We start from the raw sequence: 17912 nt of genomic DNA on the forward strand, positions 1-17912 counted from the left end.
CACCTCTCCCAGCTGCATACAGAACTCCACTGGACCCCCGACCTGCGTCTGCGCTGCGGGCTACTCGGGCAATGGCAGCTATTGCTCAGGTCCAGCCACATGTGTGCCCTGGGCCCCTCTCTGAAATGCTGGGGGGGGTGGTCCCCACAAAGCCCCCTGCCATCACTGTCCCACCTCAGATCTTACCCGTCTCTGACATTTTTCTTTTCTCCTGCTCCACCCCTGTCCCATGCCTGCTCCTCTCAACCTCTGGAACCATCTACCCCTAGAGGTGGACCCCTGTGCCAATGGCCATGGGGGCTGCTCCCCCCACGCCAACTGCACCAAGGTGGCACCTGGGCAGCGGACGTGCACCTGCCAGGATGGCTACACGGGCGACGGGGAGCTGTGTCAGGGTGAGGCTGAGACTCCCAACCTGCATGCTTGTGGGGCCAGGGCTCTGAAGTCAGCAGTTTGAGGTCAACTAGGAAGAATTGAAGGGCATGCACTGTGTGGGACCCAGAGAGGCAAGGAGCTGAGCACCTGATGGAAAGATGAAGGAGGGGTCAGCACCACCCCTCATTCCAGTGTCTTTTCCCCTAGAAATTAACAGCTGTCTTATCCGAAATGGGGGCTGTCACATTCATGCCGAATGCATCCCCACAGGTCCCCAGCAGGTCAGCATGCTGGGCGGGGCCTGGGCTGTGCATTCCCCCATAAGGCCTGGGGAGGGGGTGACCCTTTCATCCAGGGCACAGGCCAGCTCTTGCCCCCAGGCAGCCTCACTGATCAGGCTTTGGGACAGGTCTCCTGCAGCTGTCATGAGGGTTACAGTGGAGATGGCATCCGGACCTGTGATCTTCTGGACCCCTGCTCCCAGGTCAGGCATCAAGTTAACACATTTCACAGGGTGAAGAGGGGTCTGAGACAGAAAGCAGTCCTTCTCACACCCAGAAGGGTCCCCCAAGTCTCTGTAGGGTGGATCACCTTTCTCCAAGCTCCAATTTGGCTCATTGGTTGGAAATAGGACTTTGGGAATTGGACAGGGAACTTCATGGCCTCTTCTCTAGAGCTGTGGGTGACAGAGGAGTCTTGGAAGACACTGATGCCTCCCTTTCCTATTCCTGCCGCAGAACAATGGAGGCTGCAGCCCTTATGCCACATGCAAAAGCACAGGCGATGGCCAGAGGACATGCACCTGTAACAGAATCCAAACTGTGGGAGATGGCTTCACCTGCCGTGCCCGCCTCAGCCTGGTAATGATGCTCAAATCTGACCCTGACCTCATCCTGACATGCCCCATGGACCTGAAATACAATCTTGGCTTAGACCCTGGATTGGACCCTAATCATGGCCTTGACCAGACCCTGTCCCTGCCCCCTCTTGGGTCTCATCTTAGCTATGACACATGAAACTGATTCTGACCCCAGCTCAGATCCCACTCCCCTGGCTTTCCTTTCATTTCTGCCTTGGCCAGACCTTGGGCTGCAGGTGCTGGGGCAGGCACCAGGCCCTGAATGGGGGCCACCCCAAATCTGAACTGATCCTCGCTCCCTCAGGAGCTCTTTCGGGACAAGCATGCCTCCTTCTTCAGCCGCCATCTCCTGGTGAGTAACCAGCTTGGGCCTCTGTGACCTGCAGGTACCACCTGTCTCTGGGCTTCAATGTTCCCATGTGGTCAGGGATTTAGTTGGTCTGGCCTCTCAGAGATCAAGTCTCCCACGAGATTTGTGGAAGCCCCAGATTGGTCCCAAGTTGCTACTCTTCCATTCAAGCTGCCCTCCCCCCCACCTCCCCAGGAATACACGGAGCTCAAGGGAAACGGGCCTTTCACAGTCTTCGTTCCACAAGCAGATCTAATGACCAACCTGTCGCAAGTATGCTGTCCCAGGAGTGAGTCCAGGGAGGGATGAGTACTACGTGGGCAGAGGTGGGAATATGGCTCCTCCCACCCTCCCGACTCTATTCTAGAATGAGCTGGCTCGGATTCAGGCAAATCGCCAGCTTGTGTTCCGCTACCACGTGGTTGGCTGCCAGCAGCTTCACACCCAGGAGCTGCTGGACCAGGGCTACGCCACAGCACTCTCTGGGCACACCCTGCGCTTCAGCGAGAGGGAGGTGAGCCCCATTTCATCCCTCTCCCTACAGGGTTGACCCCTAGGCTCAGGATTGGCCCTTTCAAGCCAGGGCCTATGCCCTGATGCCCTTTGCTTAACACCCAGCCAGTGGGCACTTCAAAGAGAGGGAGATTAGCCCAGCCCAGTTCTTGCCCACCCTCTCCCATGAGCCTGTGTTCAGCCCCAGTACTTTGGATCCTAACAGGGCTTAGTGCTGCTCTTCCACCCTGCAATGAGTCTTTGGCATTTGTTTCTAAGGGTCTGGAGCCCAGCACCCGGCCTTGACTCCACCCCTAGCCCCGCCCACCTTCGGCCTCAGTCCCAAACCCAAGACTTGCCCAACCCAGGCTCTGCTCAGGCCCCACCCACAGCTCCAGAGCACCCTGTCAGCCCCAGGCCCGCCCCTATGCAATCTGCCCCGCCCCCAGGGCAGCATATACCTCAACGACTTCGCGCGTGTAGTAAGCAGCGACCACGAAGCAGTGAACGGCATCCTGCACTTCATCGACCGCGTGCTGCTTCCGCCAGAAGTACTACACTGGGAGCCTGATGCCACCCTAATCCCGAGCCCTCCGGTAGGCCTGAGCGCCAGGCTGGGACCTGGAAGACGCAGAGGCGGGGGTGGGGGGCTGGGGAGTGGCTAGGGCTGGGATACTTGCATCCTCCTGACCAGCTGCTCATGAGCACCTTTCTGCAGAGAAATGTCACTGACGCTGCTGAGAGCTTTGGTTACAAGATCTTCAGCCACCTTGTGACGGTACTTCGCGTGTGTGCGTGCCTGTCACTGTGTGTATGTGTGCAACTGTGTGTGCGCTTCCCTTCCCCTAAGAAGGACAAGGGCTGCTAGAAGTGCCTTGTGCACAGAACACACCTGTGTGCAGGGCCTTTCCGGTACGGACCCATCTGTGCTTGTGCACACTCAGGGTGCCTGCAAGTGTGACTACATGTAGTAGTGTCCCCGTTTGTGGTTTCACTTTGGGCATTTTCAGTTGACTATGGGCAAATGCAGTCTAAAAATATTAAATGGAAAAATCTCAGAAATAAACAATTCAAATTTTTTGATCGTTTGGTACTAGGGTTTGAACCTAGGGGCATTTAGCCACTGATCCACATCCCCAGTCCTTTGTTGTATTTTATTTAGAGACGGGGTCTCACAGAGTTGCTTAGCACCTCACTAAGTGCTGAGACTGGCTTTGAACTCAAGATCCTCCTGCCTCAGCCTCCTGAGCCGCCAGGATTACAGGGGTGCACCACCACACCCAGAACAACTCACAAATTTTAAAGAACTTATTACAGTGTAACAATTATTCTATTGCTAATGTCTTGCTGAGGCTAGTTTACAAATTAAACTATCTCATATGTTTAGGAAAAAGCAGTATACATAGGATTCTGTACTATCCCCGATTTCAGGCATCGACTGGGGTCTTGGACTCTCAACCTGGGATGGCTGCAGCCTAGGGTGGCTAGTGGGAAGGCTGCCTGGCCCGGGTCTCTGGAACCCATTCCTAGTCTTTGTGATCTAGCCCCCTGTCTCTACCTCCACCAGTCTGTGGCAGCCACGCTTCTGCTCTAACTCACCAGGTGGCCGGCCTCCTGCCCATGCTTCGAGATGTGTCCCACAGGCCCCTCACAATGCTGTGGCCCACAGATTCTGCCCTGCAAGCCCTGCCTCCTGATCGGCAGGCCTGGTTATACCATGAGGACCACCGTGATAAGTTGGCAGCTATTCTGCGGGGCCATGTGATCCGCAATGTTGAGGTGGGTACAGCTCCAGAGCTCAGTTCCCACTGCTGCAGCTCATCCTGCCTGCCCAGCTTCAACTGTGGCTCCATTTGTCCAGGCCTTGGCATCTGACATGCCCAACCTTGGTTCACTCCGAACCATGCATGGGACCCCCATCTCCTTCTCCTGCAGTCGTGCTAGGCCTGTGAGTCTGGGAAGGGGGTTTGGATGGGGGAAGCAGGAGAGACAGAGGGGCTGCAGTACCCCTGTGATGCCCATGTGCTCCACATCCTCCCCCTGCAGGGTGAGCTCATGGTGGGTGAGGATGATGCCCGCATTGTGCAGCGGCATATGCCCTTTGAAGGTGGCCTGGCCTATGGCATTGACCAGCTACTAGAGCCACCTGGTCTTGGTGCCCGCTGTGATCGCTTTGAAACCCGGCCATTACGACTGGTGAGGGATGCCACAGACTAGAGGTGAATGGGCAGGGGCTCAGGCCTACCTATTTTGTGTATCCACCTCACCTTGTGGTATTGGCCTTCATCCCTTCCAGAAGACTTGCAGCATCTGTGGCCTGGAGCCACCCTGTCCTGAGGGCTCGTGGGAGCAGGTAAGGTGCTAAGGGCCAATTGGGGAATGGGCAGGGAACAGGGACCACTAAGTTCAGACTGTCTGTGGCCCGACTCTTCTTGGCCCAGGGCAGCCCTGAGACCTGCTGGCGCTACTACGCAAAATTATGGTCGAGCCCTTCCCTGCATTCCCTGGCACTTGGCAACATCTGGGTGCGGCCCAGCTTCTGGAGCCATCCCCAAGGCAAGAGCAGGGGCTGCCACCGCAACTGTGTCACCACCACATGGGTACCCAGCTGCTGCCCTGGTCACTATGGCAGCGAGTGCCAAGGTATGTGCCTTGAGCTTATAGACACTGGTCTGGCTCCCCCAGCCCTTGAGAGAGCCAAGGGCAAGACTCTGGTCATTATCCCCGGGAAGGTTATTGCTGTGCTCCACGGTAGGGGAGGTCTGGATCCCAAGAGATTTCACTAGAGGGAATGCTCAAAGAAGTGGCATGAGCAGGGCCTGGTGGCCCACACCTGTAATCCTAGCAGCTCAGGAGGCTAAGGCAGGAAGATTGGGAGTTCAAAGCCAGCCTCAGCAACTCAGCAAGACCCTGTCTCAAATATAAAAAGGGGGCTGGGGATGTGGCTCAGCGGTGGCGCCCTCGCCTGGCATGCGTGCGGCCCGGGTTCGATCCTCAGCGACGCATACAAACAGGGATGTTGTGTCCTCCAAAAACTAAAAAATAAAAAGGGCTGTGGATGCGGCTCAGTGGTTAAGTGCCTTGAGTCCAATCCTGAGTACAAAAAAAAAAAAAAAAAAAAAGTGAGGGGTGGTGTGTAGAGGGCACAGGACCTCGTGGGGAGTGTTAAAGGGTCTGGATGTTCTCCAGGCACCTAGAAGGTTCACAGCAGTGTGGGGATGTGAGTGTATTGGTGTTGATGAGTCTTGGTTGCTACAGGGTGGGGGACAGATGGTAGGGCTGGGCTGCATGGGTGAGTGTTCTGATAAGAGCCCCTGGCCTCACCACTCTTCTCCCACCCCTTCATCTAGCTTGTCCCGGCAGCCCCAGAAGCCCCTGTAATGGTCATGGCGTGTGCCTAGATGGCATGAGTGGCAGCGGACGGTGTAGATGCCATTCAGGTTTTACAGGGACAGCCTGTGAACTGTGCACCCCAGGTTTCTTTGGACCCCAATGCCAAGGTGGGCCATCCCTGCTCTGCCCTGCCCTGATCCCTTGGCCAGTGTGCCATCCTTCATCGTCCTGCTTGTTCCTCTCTCCAGCCTGCAGCTGCACCTCCCATGGCCGCTGTGATGAGGGCCTGGGGGGCTCTGGCTCCTGCTTCTGTGATGAAGGCTGGACTGGGCCACGCTGTGAGGTGCAGCTGGGTGAGTGGCCCTCATGCTTGTGTCTCCCTGCACTTGTATGCACCTGCACACACAGGTGCATATGGCAACTGCACACTCAGGTGGAGGCACTGAAGATGGGTGGGACAGGTGGAGGCCAAGAGGGCAGCTACTGACCTGGTCATATGGGGATGGGCCCTGGGGGACAGAGCTGCAGCCTGTGTGTACTCCACCCTGTGCACCCCAGGCCATGTGCCGTGCGGGCAACAGCTGTGAGTGCAGTCTAGGCTATGAAGGCGACGGCCGTGTGTGCACAGGTAAGCAGCTGGCTGAGGAGGTGCAGGGGGGACGTCCCCATTACCCCCAGGCACCTGGTTCAACTCCTCTCTCCCTGCCTCCCAGTGGCAGACCTGTGCCAGGATGGGCGTGGTGGCTGCAGCGAACATGCCAACTGCAGCCAGGTGGGCACAGTGGTCACCTGTGTCTGCCTGCCCGACTATGAGGGTGATGGTTGGAGCTGTCGGGCCCGCAATCCCTGTGCAGATGGCCACCATGGAGGCTGCAGTGAGCATGCCGACTGTCTCAACACTGGCCCAGTAAGCAGGGGTGAGAGCCAAGAAATTGGGGGCAGAGGCCCCCATAGATGTCTTAAGGACATCTATGTTGTCTGATCCCAGAACACACGTCGCTGTGAGTGCCATGCAGGCTATGTGGGCGACGGACTGCAGTGTCTGGAGGAAGCTGCGCCCCCTGTGGACCGCTGTTTGGGTCACCCGTCACCCTGCCACACGGATGCTGTGTGCACTGACCTACATTTTCAGGGTGTGTCCCCTGGCCCTCCTCCTAGCACCCTGCTTTATCCCTGAGCTGGAGCCAGCTGACCATGCACTTTCCCTCTTGCAGAAAAGCGGGCAGGTGTCTTTCACCTCCAGGCCACCAGCGGCCCTTATGGCCTGAACTTCTCAGAGGCTGAGGCAGCCTGTGCAGACCAGGGAGCTGTCCTTGCTTCTGTCTCTCAACTCTCTGCTGCCCAGCAGGTATGTGGGGCTCAGGGGTTGGAGCTAAGCCTGGGGGCCCAAGTTGGGCCTTGGGTCTCAGCGTCCCCTCCTGCCGCTACAGTTGGGCTTCCACCTGTGTCTTATGGGCTGGCTGGCCAATGGCTCTGCTGCCCACCCTGTCGTCTTCCCTGCTGCCGACTGTGGTGATGGTCGGGTGGGTGTAGTCAGCCTGGGCGTCCGCAAGAACCTCTCAGAGCCCTGGGATGCCTACTGCTACCGCGAGCAAGGTACACCCATCCCAAGCCCCGCACCCTGCTCTGCCCCTTCCTGCCCATCCGCGGAGCCACTGACCTGCCTTTCTTGCAGATGTGGCTTGCCAATGTAAGGCCGGCTTTGTAGGTGATGGGATTAGCATATGCAATGGGAAGCTGCTTGATGTCCTGGCTGCCACTGCCAACTTCTCCACCTTCTACGGGGTGTGCAGGGGCCCGGCCTCAGGGGTGTGGGCAGTTGGGATCCCTATGGAAGGAGCCTGCCTATAGCCAACTTCTCACCCTCCCAGATGTTGCTGGGCTATGCCAATGCCACCCAGAAGGGTTTTGACTTCCTGCGCTTCCTGGATGATGAGCTCACCTATAAGACACTCTTCGTCCCTGTCAACGAAGGTTTTGTGGACAACATGGTAAGAGCAGGTCCCTGTGCATAGCATGGGTTGTTTGCTCCCTGTGGCTGGCCCAGCCCAATAGGTCTTGCTCTGTCTACAGACACTGAGTGGTCCAGACCTGGAGCTGCATGCTTCCAATGCCACTTTCCTGAGCACCAATGCCAGCCAGGGGACCCTGCTCCCTGCCCACTCGGGCGTCAGCCTCGTCATTAGTGACACAGGCCCTGGCAACAATTCTTGGGCCCCTGTGGTGAGTCTGGCCCCTGCCCTGCTGGATCCAACCCTCACTCACCTGCGAGGCTTGACTCTGGTCTCCCTGCAGGCCCCAGGGGCAGTTTTGGTTGGCCGTGTCATCATATGGGACATCATGGCCTTCAATGGCATCATCCATGCTCTGGCCAGCCCCCTTCTAGCACCCCCTCAGCCTGTGAGTACCAGGAAGGGGAGGGCGGAGCTGCAAGGATGGCACAGTTCTGGCCCGGTCCTTGATGCTCTCCTTGGTTGCAGGGAGCAGTGCTGGCACCCGAGGCCCCACCAGTGGCAGCAGGTGTCGGGGCAGTGGTTGCTGCTGGAACACTGATCAGCCTGGTGGCCGGCGTGCTCTACCTCCGTGCTCGGGGCAAGCCCACAGGCTTTGGCTTCTCTGCTTTCCAGGTAAGGCTGGGGGCTGCCGCGGCATTGTCCTTTGGTCTTGCTCCACCACTTACCTCTCATCTCCCAGGCGGAAGATGATGCTGGTGATGACTTCTCCCCATGGCAAGAAGTGAACAGCCCCACCCTGGTGTCTGTCCCCAACCCTGTGTTTGGCAATCATGATGCCTTTTGTGAGCCCTTTGATGTGAGTGGAGGGAGGGAGGGGGCCATGGAAGTGGGCTTGGGGCCTAGTTTTGGCTGCCACCAGACGGCCTCCCTCTCTCAGGATTCGCTCCTGGAGGATGACTTCCCCGATACCCAGAGGATCCTGGCAGTCAAGTGAAAGGCCGAGAGGGGCACGCGGAGGCAGGAGGCACCTTTATTGCTTGTCTGGCTGGATGCCCAGAGTGGATGGGACTGGGAGGATTAGGGGTCTGTCCTGCAATAAAAATGCCCTCAGCGGATGTGGGCCATGTCACCTAGGAAGGGTGTTTTCATGCATCCAGTGCAAAGCTGGTCCATCCAGAGCGGTGCCTCGTGCTGCAGAGGTGTGCGGCGGGGGTAGAAGGTGAAGTCCACACGGTAGTTGAGCAGGCAGCTCAAGGAGGCCATGTAGAGGTCGGAGAAGCGCACAAGGCGCCTGGAGAAGTAGGTGGGGTTGTGGAAGGTGCGGAAGATGCTCCCAAACTGAGCATTGAATAGGGCCTTGGTGATGCACCTGGGGGGGGAGGGGAGAACTTGATGGGTAGGCATCAGCTATGCCAGGCCAGCCAGCCCCAGCCCTGGCCCCGCCCTGCTCACCTTAGCTCTTGCCGCTCCTTCATCCAGGCGGCCAGCACCTGCCGAGACTCTGCATCCTGGTAGGTCTGGGACAGACAGTATGATGTGGGTGCCCAGGAAGCTGCAACCTGACCCTCCCAGGGGCCACCCAGGCTGCCCATGCACCTGCATGCGCTCTAGCAGCCCCGTGAGCGCCTGCTGCCAGGTCAGCGAGTGCATGTACTGCTCAGTGTTGATGATGCGGATCTCGCGCTCCAGCTCAGGGATGATGGCGCCCGTGCGCCAGCCGTGCCGCAGCATGAGATCCTGGGGGTTGGGCAGTGGGACTGGCCTCAGTGCCAGCTAGGAGGAGTCCCCCGCCCCCTGGAACGCAGCCCTGCCCCCCTCACCGCTAGGTCACTGTAGAGGTGGTCTCCAAAGTAGAGCACGCGGGGGCCACGCCATTCCGTCAGGCGCAGGAAGTCAAACAGGTTTCCCTGGTCGGGGTGCAGAGGGACGCTGCTGAGCCAACGTTGCTCCCCTGGGCTGCCAGCACCAGGTCTTGTCCCCCAGCAGCCCTCTCAAATCCCCAGAGGCAGCCAAGTCCAGCCGGATACAGGGCTGCCCTTTCCCGCGGCCTCACGGTACTGCAGGAGGGTCGGCCTGCCCCAGGAAGGGCTCCCATAGGCCTGGCACAGTGCCCCAGGCCGCAAGGGCCTCCCTCTCTGTGGCCTCTCACCCACCCCGGCTAAGGATCAAGCCCTTGTTTGTGAGAACAGAACCACAGGGAAGGACCCACGTCCTAAAGCAAAGGATTCTAGAGTCTTTGCTGGCGGCCTCAGCCCAGAGGGACCCAGTGGACCAATGGCAGAGCTCACTGGCAGGCCATCTGCTTTGCCTGCTCCAAAGCCGGGGAAAGTTGGAAACAGCCAGGCCCCAAACTAGGGAAGAAACTCCAGGGGAGGCAGAAACAGAGGGGCCAGAGTTGGCGCCACCTGGGGCAGAAGCTCACACCCAGGAGGTCTGCATCCATGGACCTCAGAGGGGTGGGCAGTGGGGGACAGGTGGTCATGGAGGAACTTAATTGGACCTACTGAAGGAGACACATGAGCAGGAGATGACTGAGGATGTGCCTCTGGACCGAGAATCTTGAGGGGCAGGAGATGAAGAGGAGGCAGAGAAAAGGGGCTGAGGGCGAGGACCAAGCATCCAATGTACACAGCATTAGGAAACCTCAGAATGTCAGGCACAAAAAGAAATGCCTTGGCCTAGTGCAGTGGCACAGACTTGTAATCGCAGCAGCTTAGGAGGATCGAGAGTTCAAAGCCAGTCTCAGCAAAAGCGAGGTGCTAAGCAACTTAGTGAGACCCTGACTCTAAGTAAAATATAAAATGGGGCTGGAGAGTGGCTCAGTGGTCAAGTGCCCCTGAATTCAATCCCCAGTAACCCTCTCTTGCCTCCAAAAAGAGATATGTCTGGTAGCCACATAGGTGCTTGTCCTCCTAGGTCACAGCCAGATGCAGGACATGGTACAGCCTCACCCTTAAAGCTGAGGGGATAAGCCCGATGGGTCAGGGAGAGCTGGGGTGGAGGAGGGCAGGAAGCTGAACAGTACAGAAGGGTGCAAGTCCAGCCTGTAGGCCAGGCCCCAGCAACTCAACACTGCTCCCCTGGCCGACTGCCGGCTTCCTCACAGCCCTTGGAACCCCCACCCCTAAGAGGACCAGCTCAGCCAGGATTTCCACATTCCAGCCAGGGCCAAATGCCTTAATCACCTCCTGCTCAGGCATCCAATACCCCATTCTGGCTGCTCTTTTCTTTCTGTTCAGATAGGAAGGGGGTCTCCCCAGATTTCTTATGAGCTGCCTCCACTGGCCAGGCTCAGGGGCTCCCACCAGGCTGGTTCTGCCTGCAGCAGACAGCTCAGTCTCAACTAGTCACAGTGCCACTCATGGGGCACTTGGTGATCACAGGGCTTTGTGCCACATTCAAATACAGCATTACAATCTTTTAGAAATGAGGAAAGCAAGGCACAGAGGTGATGAGGCAAGTCTCCCTCTCGGCTGAGTGGAGATGGAACTCAAACCCGGGCACCAGGACCCAGAGGCCAAGAGCTCCTTCCACACTGCCCAGCCCTGCCCTGGTAGCCGCTGGCCACACCGAAGTGGCTGAGCTGCTCAGGGCTCGGGGCTGTGTGCGTCTTCAGAGTCGGCCTCTGAACAGCTTGTGTCCTTGGTTAGAACCTGTCCCCTGCTCTCACACCAGCTGCTGCTCCAACCCCAGATGGTCCTTACCTGCCGGTAGATCTTGCCCTTTTCCAGGCGGGTGATCCGGTCCCAGTGGAGCGAGCCCGTCTCATCAAGTTTTCGGAAAGGCCTGGGGTGAGGGTGAAGGGCTTGATTTCCATCTGTGGTAGGGCCAGGGCTGGGTACCTCCCACTCTCCTCTCTGTAGACCCATCCACTCAGGTAGGCCACATGCAGGTAAGGGGGCATCCTCACTCCAAGGGCACTGAGTAAAGGCCAATCTAGCTTTGGGCCTCAGTCCCCTCATTGCGATGGGATCCCCCCACCCCTTCCCCTACTCCACTGCCCCCTGCCAGGCCCATACTTGCGCCGGTCAGTGAAAAAGCTGGGTTTGTCTGCCTGGACGATCACCACGTCGAAGAGCTGGCGCCAGTCGGGACCCACCATGTGCCGCATCCCCTTGTCCCTGTGCAGAGGTGGTACGGCTGCAGGAGGTCTGAGGGTGGCACTGTGTCTGCCCCCTCAACACCCCCCACAGCGGGGCTGGACTCACACAAAGCTGAAAGGACTGTTGGTGATGAGGAACAGCTGTTTCCCATGGGCCACCAGGCGGCTCAGCACTGCAAACGTTTCGTCCCCTCTCAGGATGTACTTCTCTGAGGGGGAAGAAGGGTCTGTGAGGGCCTGGCCACCCTGCTCAAGCAGGCCAGCCAGGTTACCATTCACCCTTACCCATGTCTCGCTCAATCCACTGATACATGAGGCCCTTCACGTGCACATCTCGAATGGCATCCTGGGGGGAGGGGAGATAGTAAGGGCACAGAGGGGGTTGGGGAGAGCCTGCCCTGTTGTAGCTGGACTTCACCTTCCTGCCACCTGAGGGGCAGGCCAGCATGCTCACCGTCACGTCCTTGTAGAGGTGTGTTTGGTCAAACTCCAGGCCATGGCCCAGGAAGTGGTCCACCACACAGGACAGCAGTGCCATCTCTGGCAGTGAGAAGATGTCCATGAACTGCTTGATGGAGGGGCCCTGGGGAGGGGACCACATCTCAGCTACTCCTCTGGCCCCCCACCTCCAGCATTGGAGACTAAGGCCTCCAAATCTGCCTCAGGACTCTGGGAAACGGCACAGTCTGTGGATGAAAGCTGGCCACTGGAGCTGGTATCTATAGCAAGCTCACCGACCTGGGCTGCTTTGGGTCACAGAAGGTGGAGGGAATACCTTGCCGTAGAAACCGCTCATCTGGTACAGTGGGATGTGCTGGGTGCCTCCATATAGGTCGATCACCTCCTCATCAGGCACAGGCTGGAGGCCCCTGAACCAGGGTACAGATACCATCACTCCAGGCCCAGGTGGCAGCACAGGGTAGGGGTGGGAAGAGGGCAGAGTCAGAACTAACCTGTAGGCTGTTCCCAACTGGACGTAATGGAAGGCATCAATCTTCATCAGAAGGCTCTGAGGGCACCCAGTGTGGGCAGGGGTGGGACCAGTGGTAAGAAGGTGGTTTTGCCATTGGACTTGGTCAGCCTCTTCTAAACCCCATGTCCACATCTCCATTGGATGGTACCAAGGAGATCAGGTACATTACCAAAAGGAAGTTGTAGCTTTGAGGTCAAGGGGGTGGACAGATACAGAGACCCTCCACTAAGAGCATGGCTAAGGAAGCAGGCTCAGGGCCCATTTACTTAGGAGGAACCAAGAGGTCAGCATCCAGCCACTCACCTTCTGAATGTCATAGTGGAGGCCACGGATGGCAAAGCTGGGGTTGTAGTCATACTTCCGAATCCCCTCTGGGTACTGGTGGGCAAACAAACACAGACCAGGCCTAAGCCCGTAGCACTGCCAGCCCTGTTGGCTGAGCGGTCACTTGGGGATCCATCCATCCATCCACCTGCCCAGGGAACCCAATGATCCACCCTGGGGCTTAGGTCAAGGTGGGCTGTGCTGGCCTCCAGGGCCTGAGCAGGGGCTCCTGCCTGGCTAGTCTCACCTTGTAGTGCTCAATCAAGATGTCCCGAGCGGCATTGAAGATTTCAGGGTGCAGTGCGTCTGCATACTGGGCCAGTGTGTAGTCATAGTCAAAGCCATAGACCTCGACATCACGCAGGCTGATCTCATTGTTGGCATAAATGGCTGCTGGGTTCAGGAGGCTGCAGACCTCAGGAGGCAGGAGGTCTAGAGGAAGGAGATACAAGGAAATGACAATTGTGGCAGCGGCACAAGGCTCCTGGGTACTTTTTGAGCACCCAGCCCCTTAAGCTTCATGAAACAACCCAGAGATGCCCAGTGATCCAGATGGTCAGACTGAGGCTCAGAGAGAAAGCAATTGCCTAGATACTGTACTTGGGGTAAGGCAGCGTTCAGGTTTGGAGATGAGGTGTGCTCTATTAATGCAGTAATATTCAGAAGTGAAATGATTAGATTATGAGAGCTGTAACCTAATCAGTCCATGGTAACCACAGACAGGCGGGGCGTGGCTGGAGGAGGTGTTACCCTGGAAGAGTGCGCCTTCCTGTGGCCCCCCCTCCCCTCCCGCTGCTTCCTGACCACCATGCCCTGAGCAGCTTCCCTCCACCATGCCCTTCTGCCATGATGCTCTGCTTCACCTCTGAAATGGTGAGCCCCCAATAAACTTTTCCTTCTCTAAGTTTTGACACTAGGGATTTTTTGATACTAGGGATTGAACCCAAGGGTGCTTAACCACTGGGCCACAATCCCAGCCTTTTTTATATTTTATTCTGAGACAGGGACTCCTAAATCGCTCAGGGCCTCGCTAAATTGCTGAGGCCGGCTTTGAACTCACGATCCTCTTGCCTCATTACTCTCTGGGATTACAGGTGTGCACCACCACGCCCAGCACCTAAATTGTTCTCATCAGGTATTTTGGCCACAGAGAAGCAAAAGCTAACTAAAACAGGTAGAGCTGGCAGTGGGCTGAGCTCACAGTTGGAGCTCCTTCCCTGTGGTTACACCATCACCTGCAGCCCACCAGGTACACTGAGCCTGTTCCTCTTCCTGGCTCTCACCACTAAGCCCCCGCCAGACATGCTGTAAGCTGGGCAGCACCCAGCAGGCAGGCATTGACTCCACTCTTCAGTCTGGCCCCAGAAGAGCTCTCAGAATGGTCTCCAGTGCCAATCCTGCCACTGCCCAAAACCTGATCATGAACACCACTGTCAGTCCCTCTGCCCTTCTCAGCAGTCTGCTGGTCGCATCTCCCATGTCCTAAGGGGTATCAGCAAGGGGCGGCATGTGGGGACTGAAGACTCCACCAGAGTGGGCATGACCCAGCTGTCTTGGCATGACGAGGGGACTGAAGTCATGGATGCTCTTTCCACCTTGTCCAGAACATTAATGGGTGGGGAGCCCTTCTGCTGCTCCTACTACCCACTCCTGAGCACCTGTCACAGCCCAGGGAACAAGGCCCCTCTAATCGGATTTCAGCTGCCTGCCAGCTCACATAATGACATTCCCTGGCTCTAGCCAGGAACATTGCTAATTACGACAGTCGGGACGTGCAATGTTGGGTTCTGGGCCATTATCCAGGCTGCTCCCTTCTGGGGATGTGGCCATGGTCACCCCAAGCTTCTGGCTGCTCTCAAGGAACTGAAGATGGCTCTCAGGCCCTCATCAGGGGTGACGCCGTGTGGGGTAGGCTCCAGGGTCCCAAGCTCACCTGCCTTGGCCTCCCCATCTGTACAATGGGGAAGTTGGCTGGAGAAAAGGCATATGATGGAAAGGGGCATGGGCTCTGAGGTCAGCTGGACCAGATCAGCACCCCCACCCTGGCTGTGACTTCAGGAATGTCACCTCAGCCCTTGGGCCTGTTGTCTCTAAAGGGGAAATAAAAACTATCAACTGCGCAGCATTCTTGCTCTATACCTACTCGCAGGCAGGATTCAGTGCTCCCTGACCCCCGAGCTTCATGTCTTCAATTTCCCTACATCTCTCCAAGAGGAGGAGTTGTAGGGAAAGGGGAGCATCACCCGGATGCACAGCGTAATGCCTCCCAGAAAATGCCTCAGGTCCAAGGCTCCAGAAAAACTGTCTCAGTCACAATCAGTCCTAATTATAAAACAGAAACCCCTGGTCCCACAGTAGCAGCAGGTAGCTGGTGCACTAAAGACGCAGACGTCTCACTGATGTACTCGGATGCCCAGAGCATTTGCCTTGGAGGCCCCTTTGGAACACAGAGCTCCACTCCCCAACCCTTCTTTTGCAGTCAAGTGCAGGGTGTGGGTGTGGAAACAGGTGTGGCTGGTTCCTCTGGAGGCCCCAGGCCAGCACAGAGCAGTTGCTCCGCAGATCCAAGTGTGGACAGGACACTCCACTTGGATATGCATGAGACACAGTTGACTGTAGCCCTTGAGAGCTGCTGCTGAGACGCCCCTCACCTGGTATCACTGGGATTCTGGCTTTCACCTCTGCCCTTGGGGATGTTTCCAGGGGCAGAAAATTCTCCCAGGGACAAAGCAGGATGAGGAAGCAGCTCATAGAGCCTGACCCCTCACCTCATCTCTGGACTGAGAAAACCCTCTTCCACAGGGCTGCAGTGACAGGTAGGGCCAGGAGAGGATCTAACCCACCCAGCACTAGCCTGCCAAGTTTATGGTTTCACTGCTCAGTCTTTACCCTCCTTCCTCTTCCTTAGACCCCAGCTCCCTCACCTGCCCAAGGTTCCAGATTCTGAAGCCAATTCCCCCTGGTAGCCCTGGGACGGGCTTGTGGCTACCTTAGGGACCCATCTTGTTCAATCCTCACTCCAACTCTATGAAGCAGTTGGTCTGGAGGAAAAAACTGAGCTTCAAGGAGGTGAAGTCACTTGCTTCAACCACCCAGCAGCAGGCAACAGAGTTGAGACGTGCACTCAGGCTGCACCACCTGCCTTAATCACTCTTCCCCTTAGCCTAGCCTTCCAGGGTCAACACATTGAGGATGGGTGGGGAGGAGGTGATGGTCTCTGCTTTCAGGGTAGGGGCTAGTCTTCGACCTGGATCCCTGGCAGAGATTTTTGTTTGTTTGTAGTGCTGGGGATTGAACCTAGGGCCTTGTGCATGCAAGGCAAGCACTCTACCAACTGAGCTATGTCCCCAGCCCCTCCTGGCAAAGTCTGCCCACAGGTGTTATGTCCAAGGTGTACTGAATGCCCAGAGACTGTCCCAGAAGACTCAGTCACAGAATGGGTTAGGATCAGGACCCCGAGGCACGAAGTTGGCTTATTCTGGTGTTCACCATGACGTGAGTGGCAGTGACCTTGAACAAGAGGAACTTAGGGGGACGTAAGGATAGGAAAATATAGGTAGGTCCTGGAGGGCAATGCCCAGGAGATCCCCTTCTTTCCTCCTCTGTCTTGGAGGCCACTCAGAGGGTCTTCTCTAGGTACAGGACAAAGTCTTCTTAAACAACACCCTGGCATGCCAGTCCACAGAGATAGAGTCAGTCTTACACCACCAGGGCTTCAGAACCACCACTCCACAGAGGGCCTAACTATTCTGTCTTCAGCTTGTCAAGAGGTTAAGTTTGGATCACTCTCCAGGTATCCACAAGGCTGGACTAGAAATCCCTGTCCAGACAGCTGGAACGTTCCAGACAGGGCCACTTTGTCTCACCAGACAATGAAAGCCACCTCACCCTTGGGGGTTCCTCCGGAAGCTCCCCTGTCCCTTCTTGGCTTGGTTCTTTCCAAGTCACCACAACACTATGTCAGAGACCCCAAGGTTGTTTGTATCTGAGAAAACTGAAGGTCTTGGAGGCTGAGGCTTACTGAAGGCCACCCAGCTGGACAGTGATAGAGCCACTAGCCTGAACCACATCTGTCTGCTGCAGAGGCTGGATAGTGACCCACCCAGAGCAGTGGACATATGTCCTGCACTCTCACTGGTGGCCCCAGCCTGCCCTGAGAGGGGCCCTCCAGTCTCATCAGTCCATTTCACAGAGGGAGAGGGAAAGTGCCTGTGCAGCTTGGCCAACCTGTAGCAACTCCTCAGGATTCCAGGCGACTGTGGGGATTTGAACTGTTTCCCCAATACCTTCCCGGCCCTTGCTGAGAGCGGGCCTGACCTCCAGCACCAAACCAAAAGGTGCCTGGAAAGACCAGCCCGTATCAGCTTAGGTCGGGAGGTCGCCAGGAGCTTATTGGGCGAGCGCTACTTGCAGGCTTTGTCCTCAATACTCCCACCCCAACTTAGGGTCGGCGGAGAACAAGGGATTGGGAGCACTCCCGGTAGCGGTTCCCTGCAGCAAGACCCGGGGACCGCACTTTCGGGCGGCTGCTCCAGGTGCTCCAAGCCCCTGCAGATAGAGCTGGGGTATAAACCCCCCACCCTCCCCCAGGCCATCTCGCCGAAGCCTCTATTGAAAAGCCCATTAGGTCTGGGTCCCCGCCAAACCCCACAGGGCGAAGACGCAAGGAGCTGTGCCCGGGAAGGCTCGAGGGCTGCGTCCCGGCGCCCCGACAGTCCACCGCGCTGGAGGCGACCCCAGCACTCGGTTCACCCGGGCTCACCCACCGTGCACCAGTCTCCGCATGTCCTGGTAACGAGCCCACAGGTGCTCGCTGAGCTCGGTGCCGCCGGCCGGCGCCGGAGAGGGCGCAGAGCGTGGGGCTCCCGGGCAGTGGGGGCCAGGACCCGGCGGGCCGCAGCCAGGGCAGGAGGGTGAGGAGGAGGCGGCTCGCCGCCCGCCGTGGCTTCCGCACAGCAGCCAGCACCGAGCGACCGCCCGCAGCCCCACACCCGCCATGCCCCCTGCGCGCCGGCCGGGCTGCCCTCCGCCCGTCGGCCAGCCAGTCGCCCTCCGACTGCGCGCCCGCCACGGTGGCCGCGTGCTCCCCACGGCGGTGGGCCAATGGGCGCGGCGCGCGGAGCCCGACTGGCCAATGGGCGCGCCACTGG

The 17912-nt window shown here is 57.7% G+C and overlaps 2 protein-coding genes across 3 annotated transcripts in view; one reads left to right on the forward strand and one right to left on the reverse strand.

The window, feature by feature from the left end:
* Stab1 (stabilin 1) overlaps window positions 1-8390 on the forward strand; it is a 28801-nt gene extending 20411 nt beyond the window's left edge. Inside the window, exons 41-69 of one of the 2 annotated variants that reach the window (XM_026388568.2) lie at window positions 13-89; window positions 270-395; window positions 583-656; window positions 785-859; window positions 1113-1235; window positions 1539-1586; window positions 1779-1856; window positions 1951-2097; window positions 2525-2671; window positions 2794-2853; window positions 3678-3854; window positions 3937-4023; window positions 4122-4271; window positions 4372-4428; window positions 4517-4718; window positions 5426-5575; window positions 5657-5761; window positions 5929-6036; window positions 6122-6315; window positions 6397-6541; window positions 6623-6756; window positions 6839-7004; window positions 7084-7193; window positions 7280-7399; window positions 7482-7631; window positions 7704-7808; window positions 7889-8035; window positions 8103-8219; window positions 8301-8390. In XM_026388568.2, coding sequence (XP_026244353.1) covers window positions 13-89; window positions 270-395; window positions 583-656; window positions 785-859; window positions 1113-1235; window positions 1539-1586; window positions 1779-1856; window positions 1951-2097; window positions 2525-2671; window positions 2794-2853; window positions 3678-3854; window positions 3937-4023; window positions 4122-4271; window positions 4372-4428; window positions 4517-4718; window positions 5426-5575; window positions 5657-5761; window positions 5929-6036; window positions 6122-6315; window positions 6397-6541; window positions 6623-6756; window positions 6839-7004; window positions 7084-7193; window positions 7280-7399; window positions 7482-7631; window positions 7704-7808; window positions 7889-8035; window positions 8103-8219; window positions 8301-8357 — 3436 coding nt within the window. In that variant the 3' untranslated portion in view covers window positions 8358-8390. Of the gene's footprint in view, window positions 1-12; window positions 90-269; window positions 396-582; window positions 657-784; window positions 860-1112; window positions 1236-1538; window positions 1587-1778; window positions 1857-1950; window positions 2098-2524; window positions 2672-2793; window positions 2854-3677; window positions 3855-3936; window positions 4024-4121; window positions 4272-4371; window positions 4429-4516; window positions 4719-5425; window positions 5576-5656; window positions 5762-5928; window positions 6037-6121; window positions 6316-6396; window positions 6542-6622; window positions 6757-6838; window positions 7005-7083; window positions 7194-7279; window positions 7400-7481; window positions 7632-7703; window positions 7809-7888; window positions 8036-8102; window positions 8220-8300 lie in introns of those variants that run through there. The other variant, XM_077796199.1, reaches the window with a different exon arrangement.
* Window positions 8372-17811, reverse strand: Nt5dc2 (5'-nucleotidase domain containing 2). The gene is made up of 14 exons (XM_026388569.2): window positions 17529-17811; window positions 13010-13194; window positions 12742-12816; window positions 12419-12474; window positions 12241-12334; window positions 11920-12048; window positions 11751-11811; window positions 11572-11674; window positions 11383-11484; window positions 11068-11149; window positions 9184-9270; window positions 8960-9100; window positions 8816-8880; window positions 8372-8732 (listed from the first exon to the last, which is right to left on the reverse strand). Exons 1-14 carry the CDS (start codon window positions 17758-17760, stop codon window positions 8471-8473), a joined length of 1674 nt encoding a protein of 557 aa, XP_026244354.1. The 5' UTR covers window positions 17761-17811; the 3' UTR covers window positions 8372-8470.
* Between the last annotated feature and the right edge of the window lie 101 nt (window positions 17812-17912).

The sequence above is a fragment of the Urocitellus parryii genome, chromosome 3 (genome assembly GCF_045843805.1).
Source record: "Urocitellus parryii isolate mUroPar1 chromosome 3, mUroPar1.hap1, whole genome shotgun sequence".
Lineage (NCBI taxonomy): Eukaryota > Metazoa > Chordata > Mammalia > Rodentia > Sciuridae > Urocitellus > Urocitellus parryii.